This window comes from Helianthus annuus, chromosome 3, assembly GCF_002127325.2.
Source record: "Helianthus annuus cultivar XRQ/B chromosome 3, HanXRQr2.0-SUNRISE, whole genome shotgun sequence".
In the NCBI taxonomy this organism is placed as follows: Eukaryota; Viridiplantae; Streptophyta; class Magnoliopsida; order Asterales; family Asteraceae; genus Helianthus; species Helianthus annuus.
Window position 1 is genome coordinate 95,180,756 of NC_035435.2, and position 8,278 is coordinate 95,189,033.

The 8,278-nt window shown below is 34.4% G+C and overlaps 1 protein-coding gene across 1 annotated transcript; it reads right to left on the reverse strand.

The window, feature by feature from the left end:
• Positions 1–1,806: 1,806 nt before the first annotated feature.
• Positions 1,807–7,746, reverse strand: LOC110929638 (protein DJ-1 homolog C). The gene is made up of 8 exons (XM_022172804.2): positions 7,468–7,746; positions 5,367–5,567; positions 4,700–4,849; positions 3,854–4,033; positions 3,677–3,754; positions 2,900–3,100; positions 2,435–2,572; positions 1,807–2,345 (listed from the first exon to the last, which is right to left on the reverse strand). The coding sequence occupies exons 1-8, from the start codon at positions 7,693–7,695 to the stop codon at positions 2,133–2,135; spliced, it is 1,389 nt and encodes a 462-aa protein (XP_022028496.1). The 5' UTR covers positions 7,696–7,746; the 3' UTR covers positions 1,807–2,132.
• Between the last annotated feature and the right edge of the window lie 532 nt (positions 7,747–8,278).

Consider the following 8,278-nt stretch of genomic DNA (forward strand, 5'->3'; position numbering starts at 1 on the left):
GGTAATGGAATGAACAACGGAATGAAATGGATTATTCCATTCCATTGTGATGTTTGGTTACTCATTGTGAATAGAATGAATCGTTACTTTGTACAGTTTGATAAACAAAAAAAAGATGAAGTAACGAAACACAACTGTATTAAAAACGACAAAAAACATAATTGCTTCAATAATAATAATAATAATAATAATAATAATAATAATAATAATAATAATAATAATAATAATAATAATAATATATTTATGATAAAAAATAATAATAGATTTTGATATATATTAATATTAGTATGAATATTAATAAATATAAATAGAAATAAAAGTATTAAGTATAAACATAATAATAATAATAATAATAATAATAATAATAATAATAATAATAATAATAATAATAAAATAATAATAATAGGAGGAGGAGATATTTTTTTTTTTTCATTCCTTGAAGGAATGAAAAAAAAACACCTACATATCAAGGAATGGAAATTATTATATTTGGAAGGAGTTACATTCCTTTGGAATGCTCCATTCCATTACCACATTATAACCAAACATGTTTCTTATCATTCCATTAGCCCTTGTGTAATGGGGCGCTTTGGCCAAGCATGGCGCCCAAAAAACGCCCGGAACACCACCCCCCTAGGCGTCATGTTTCAGAAATTTGGGGGAGGCGCGAATATGTTCGCGGCGTGAGGGAGGAGTGAGGGAGGAAGGTTATTAAGCTTGGACCAATCAAAAAAAGGTTAATGTTTTTATAATTATTTAATAAAAACGAAAATTAATAATTAGGTATTGATGGGTAGGGGCTTTATGACTACGGGCTTAAATGCATAACGCCCCATAACGCCCACCCGCACACGTGGCGCGCCACATGTCGCATAACGCCCCTAAAAGGGCTTTATGACTACACATGGCCTTAGAATGATCCATTCCATTCCACCTTCCATTCCTTCATACCAAACGCTACCTTAATGTTTTGTTTCAGTTATTTACGTTGTTTTGATAGTATGATTTTCTTGTCTCCTTTTAGCACCTCATAATTTCACTTGATTACAAAAATGTTACTTGGTGATGTTTTCTTTTTTCTAACTTTTTTTTTCATATCCGACGACTAAATGAAAAACACATTGAAACCATTCATTGATGAAGAAAAGATTGAAGATGATGGGTTTTAAATAAATTGGGGTTTGAAGATACAAGGAAAAAAAATAGAATAGATGAAATAAGATTGAATAAAATACATTTTCCCCTTATTTTTTTAATTTTGTCTTCTTAACCTTCCTATCAAGATCAAACTCTCTATTTTAACCAGCAATGCATATACCACTAATGTTTTGTTTCAGTTATTTACGTTGTTTTGATAGTATGATTTTCTTGTCTCCTTTTAGCACCTCATAATTTCACTTAATTACAAAAATGTTACTTGGTGATTTCTTTTTTCTATTTTTTTTTTTTTTTTTCATATCCGACGACTAAATGTGACTAGTTTCTAAGGAAGCGATTCTCAAATTTTGGGTGGTTCTTATTTGTATATTTATATGTATATATGTATAAGTGTGTATATATACGTTTGTGTCTATGGGGTAAGAGGGGTTGATGTTTTACATACAACTTAACTGAAAAAGTTAACCCTCATCTTAATTAGGGACCTAACGTGCTATGTTTGTGCATACTATTGAGACCAAACATGTAATTTCTCCCCACTCATAATTTGAGTATATCACAAAAACCTTTTGTGTAATTTACTCTTACTTAGTAAATCAAACTAATAAGATTTTGATATGAACTACCATTACTACTAAATAATTAATACATTAGAATATTAACATATTAAACCATAATAAAAATTTATACATTGTAATTACAACTGCAAAAGAAAATACATACCAATAAATTAATTATAAAATACTTTTTTTTCAAATTCATTCTAGACCTCCAAATTATACAAGTGGCAACATGCCAAATACATATAATAAGTTGAATCATGACATGATCAGCCACAATGAACCTTTCTTGTGGAATTGATTCTTGAAACTAACCGATAACCCTTGCAATCAGCATGGGTTTGTGGCTGTATAGATTATAAAACCACCCACCAAATGGTAATAGATTTAATCAACTTTTGCTTTCCTACTTAGTTAGCTTGCTCGGTATTCAAAAACGAGCCCAGTTGCTACACTTTTTGCTCGACCGTGCCCACAAAACTTTGCGATGATAGCCAACGCAAATTCCGGGGCACTTGAGAGACCGCGACATGTGATTAGTGTACCGTCAACCACAACTTGTGAACCGACTATGGTGTTGCTATCAAGCATGCTCACCACAGAGGGATGAGCTGTTGCTTTCTTGTTCTGCAAGAAACGTATAAATTTCAAAAAAAGATGAAACAATTTTTGTTGTATAATTATGCAAAAACAATGTGCTGCAAGTTTTAACTTACTTTGAGCAGGCCTTGTTTATGAAGAATTGAAGGTGAAGAGCAAATCGCCCCGTACTTCCGTCCACTAGAAACTTGCTCTTTAAGCAACTTCTTCAAAATTCTGGATTTTTGTAATCGCTCGACACAAGAAACTCCTCCCTGTGATTTAATAAAAATGAAAGTAAATTACACGGATGATCAAGTGGTAAGGCTATGGGCCCCACTTCTCACTCATAAGTCGCACGTTTGATCCTTGGCACTAACTGACCGTAAAAAGTTAAGTTTTGGTAAAATAACTGCTATACCCCGATTAACTTAAATTTAATAAGTATTGTAACGCATGTTGGTAAAAAAAGGACCATACGTGGAACGTCAAAAAGTTCTTGAACCAAACCCGTGATTTTTGAATAAAAGCCAAAACCGAATTATGACCTTACCACAAGGACCATCTATGTAACTTATTCATTAGAATATGTTTAAACTCACGGGTAGGATAATTAAGTCAAATATTGATTCAGCAGCATTCTTAAGTAACTCGTCTGCAACCATTTTAATTCCTTGGGACCCGACAACCGACAAAGTTTTTTCAACTGAAGCAACCGTAACATCTAGCTTAGCCCGTCGTAGAATGTCCACAACCGTAACCACTTCAATATCTTCATATCCATTTGCAACTGGAATGAGAACCTGTAGTAATAAAGCATTTAATACAGTTATTTAAACTGTTCCAAATGCGCAGGTCGGGTTGGGTGGGGCCAAAATATGTTCGGGTCAAACATATAAAGTTTGTTCCTTACAGAAGAGCCCGCCAATTAATTTACTTTCTCCATCCATGGTGAACAAATTTCACATATAAATGTTTAAGCAATTATACTGTATTATATAAAATATGCTATTTTGTCACGTCAACCAACTTTGGCACCTCAACTTTGGCATTAACCAACTTGAGCCCCTCAACTTTAATAACAAATAACTTTAGCCCCTCCACTTTAATAATGACATGTTTAGCCCCTCAACTTTAATAATGACATGTGTAGCCCTTAACTAAAACAACTTTAGCCCCTCAACTTTAATAATGACATGTTTAACCCCTCAACTTCAATAATGGCATGTTTAGCCCCTTAACTAAAACATCAAACAACTTTAACTCTTGCAATTTGCTTATTTTTATCTACGTTTCGAACCAGCAGCGGACGTAGTTATATATATGAGAACATAAATTGTAAATAAATCCCGAATAATTAGAAAAGATGAAACTCTTACACGAGGCGTATGATCAACAGCCCACTCAACTTTATTGAACTCTTCTATCCGAGAAACCTCATCAGTGGTATCCATTAGCTTGTACATAATTGAAAGCACAAAGAGTTAGCAAAAATTGATTATCCATCATTGGATATCAAAGAATTATAACTTTTAAGAAATTTAAAAAACTTATACCAGAAATTTGCTCATCTCCGTGGAAGAAGACTCCCCAAAAAGTTGTTCGACTAGTGATACAGAAAACTGAAAGCATGTACCAGGGCCACGACTTGTTGTCAATTCTTCGGAAACTTGAAGATTTGTTTTAATGGCCCGAAAAGTCGGAAGCTTGTCGAAAAATGCTGGATGACAAGTTGTCTGCAAGAGGGAATGCAAACATAGTACTGATTCCAAAAAACTAGGGTTGCAAACAAACCGAACGTTACGCAAACAGTTCGTGAACCATTCGGGGGGAAGTTTGTTTGTGTTCGCTCGTTTAATAAATGATCGAACATGAACAAGAAATTCCGTTTGTTTAGTTAAATGAACGAACACGAACAGAGGCTGCATGCGTTCATTTACGTTTGTGAACGTTTGGTAACGTGTTCGTTTATGTTCATTTGTGTTTGATAGTTCATTAATGTTTTTTCGTGTTTATATTTTAATTAAATACTTCAAAATTCCGACACTAAATATTTAATTAGTATCAGTGTATTATATATTATGTTCATGGACCCTTGTTTGTATTCGTTTGTTTCCATTAATGTTCATGAACACTAGTTTGTGTTCATGACGTTCGTTACCTAACATTAACAAACGAACACGACCGAACACAAACACGTACATTTCCTCAATGAATGAACACAAACACGTTCATTTCCTTAATGAACGAACATAAACATAGAAATCTCGTTCGGTAAGTGTTCATGAACAATTCGTGTACACATATATTTCCTTAACAAACGAACACTAACTAGGTCTTGTTCGGGTTCGTTCGGTTCATTTGCAACCCTACAAAAAACGCATATATGAATATATAATAACCTTTTTTCTCTTGAGAAGACCCCAAGGCAAAAGTGTGACAGCTGGAGCAGCACAAATAGCACCGTATAACCGTTTCTCCTCGGCTTGCTTCTTTGTAATTGCTTCTAGTGTTTTACAATCTCTCAAACGCACCGAACCCGGCATGCCTCCCTAGATAAATATACGTGAGATAAAAATTAAAGTAAAGTACACGGATGGTCCCTATGGTTTACCCAAATTTTGGATTTGGTCCCTAGCTTTCTAAAAGTACACAGATGGTCCCTGTGGTTTGCACTTTGTAACGCATTTAGTCCCCAACTTTTTTTCCAAAAGTACATGGATTGTCCTCGTGGTTTGCACTTTGTAACGCATTTAGTCAACAATATTTTTCCAAAACTACATGGATGGTCCTTGTGGTTTGAACTTTGTAACACATTTAGTCCCTAACTTGGACATGCTAAAACCTTTAGATTTGTTGGCTGGGGACTCAAATGCGTTACAAAGTGCAAACCACAGGGACCATCCATGTACTTTACTCTAAAAATATAATTAACAAAGAACTACCGATGAAAACGAACAAACAAAGAAATACAGTTAAAAACTAATACACAAATATATACCGATAAGAACTAATAAAGTGTACAGAAGTAAAACTCAAAGAATGGGGTTTGAAGTTTGGAGAGCTTACAGGAAGAGCAACCAGATCAAATATTTGATCTGAACATTCAGAAATGGATGTATCAGCAACGAGTATTGTACCACCAGAAAGTTTAACTTCTAGATCAGGCTCCACTGACGCAACAGCCACATCAGCGCCAGCTTGGCGCAGCACATTCACCATTATAACAGCTTCCATATCTTCTGTACCCAACCCAATTGGAATCAATACCTACAAATACCAAACACGATATAAATGGTATAAGGTTTACAATAATCTTATGTGGGGTTCACTAGATAAAACCACTGATGAATTTTAAATATTTAATCCCATTCTTCTCTGATGATTAACATTTAACACACGTCTTCTCTCGAGTTTTGTATAATATCTATTTCACGTAACTAAATATGTTTATTTTCCTATTAACTTCCTATGCAAACATGATCACCAAATCGTCAGTTCCCCTGAACACAACTGGTGCAGTTTTAGTCAAATCTAACCTAACATTTTAGATTCCAAGGTGTTCCTCTTAACCTCTATCTTCTCATTAACGCACTACCTATTGTTAACAACCACAGTCCCTTGGTTTAAAAAAGCCCGAGGCCCCCTGAGGCATTTTGGTCCCAAAAGACGAGGCAAGCCTATGTACAACAAGAAACTGCGTATCCATCATCTGCTTTACATATAAACCTATTTATCAAGTTAACATCTCACAGTTTTTGCACCCTTTAGGTTGTTTTTACATATAAACCTCCTTCAGACCATAATATTGACCAATTTCTACCCAGGACCATAGTTGTCATTAGCGAATAGCGGACTATAGCAACAGGCTACCTAGATGCTACGTACCGATAGCACTAGCTATTTCATGTTTAGCGATAAAGGGGTAGAGAAATATAAAATATAAAAAATAAAAACTAAATGTAACGCACCAATCATGTACAAAAATGCTAAAAATACGCTATCACTAATCATCTAAATAAATAAATAAATAAAGAAAAATAAAACAAAACGTAATAATAAAAAAAATCCGCTATTTACCGCTACAGGATCTATAGCAACCCTTCGCCTATATGCTGCGCTATTCGCTATAGCGGGCGCTACCAGCGCTATTGACAACTATGCCCAAGATTACACGAATGCGCCTTCATTCCCCTGATGTGTTTTCCTCGGTGCCTCGGACACCTTTTAAAGTTCATTAAGTTCTCTTAACCACAACAACTAGAGCATCTAACTATTTGTCTTCAAAAGATGTTTAACTTTTCTATCATTCTAAATTGATTATTCTTCTCCTACTTCAAAAGTTGAAATGAGAGAACATAACATAAAAGTAATTATGTAATTACATAACTCCTAATTACTTCAAAAAGCATAAAACTGTATCCTATTCCTATATAATATCATTAAGAGTTATCTTTCGTTTTGCTCCCTATGGTTTGTGGTCATTTTAACAGTTTTGCTCCAATAGTTTAAAAATAGCCATTTTCCTCCCTGATCTTTCGACTTTGTCGCCACTTTGCTCCCTAGCTCTAACTCAGTTAACACGTTCAGTTAAAAGTAGGGGAATTTCGGTAGTTTACTCCCTTGCTCTAACTCAGTTAAAACATTTAGTTAAAAGTCTTGGTAGTCGTGGTCGGCAGGTGGTGGTGGATAGTTGTGGATGGTGGTGGCCGGTAGAAAGAGTGGTTGGAAAGATAGGGATCAGAAAAGAATTACTTATATACATGTAAATAAACAAGTTATAGGTTTATTTAGGTGAAAAGACTTACATGCCCTTGCTTTTATCTATAAAATTACCAAAATATCCTTACAGTTAATGGATTTTTTTGGATGGAGTTAGAAGCGGGGAGCAAAATAACGATAAGATAGAAAAATCAGGGAGGAAAATGACTATTTTTAAACTATTGGGGGAAAACCGTTAAAAAGACCAAATCACTCAAAGCAAAATGAAAGTTAACTCTAAACCTAAAATAGAGAAAACATAACATAACTTCAAATTGACTTGCAAAAAATTAGGTCAAAATAACAACACTTTCTCTTAATTACCACAACTTTCAACAAAATTCGTCAACAATTACATAAATAAACTATCAAAACAAACAAACAAACAAACAAGTACAAGAACAGAAACCTTCTTGAGCGGTAATGAGTCGGAGACCACGGTATCCAACGGTTCAATTTCGATTGTAGAAGCGGCGGCGGTTGCGGTTCTAATATGAGATGGAGAAAATAAGGTTTTGGGGGAATTGAAGGTGGTGAGTGGTGGCAAGCGGTGGATAATGGTGGTGGGAAGGTATCGTGCCGGACGGAGAGCGGTGACGGCCGTCGTCACCGGAAAATTTGACAGTGGAAGAGACATGATAGGCTACGGCTACACTGCACTGCAATGGAAGTTTATCAGCTTCATTTCAATTATTTTGACCTCCTTTTTATTAATATGTAAATGTAAATAGAAAATAAATTAATATTTAATATCTTTTCATAAATTAATATTTACTAGCGGTAAGAACCGTGTGCAAACACGGATGGTTTCTTAAAAAACCATACATAACACATATTAATAGAAAGTATAGATAGGTATATAGATGTTGTACCAAAACGTGTTATCTATTATAGCTAAAATACAACTATAAACATAGATCATCGGTTAATATATCAGTTACATATAATTATTTTCATTCTCTTATTTAAAAAGAGAGTATCCACCCATTCACAATGTAAACTGTTATAAACATAAGTACATATAAAAGATGTCTAACAATCTTAATAAAATTCTAATACAACTTAAGTTTTAACAAACATTAACTAAGAACATACGATCACCTGCCTAAACAACTTTCATCAAACCTCAATCAAGAATTTGTTACGCAGCAACATGTCCTTTGCCACATGTTGTGATCTGGTTAAATATGTTACCGGAGATAATGTCACAGCTGCTGATC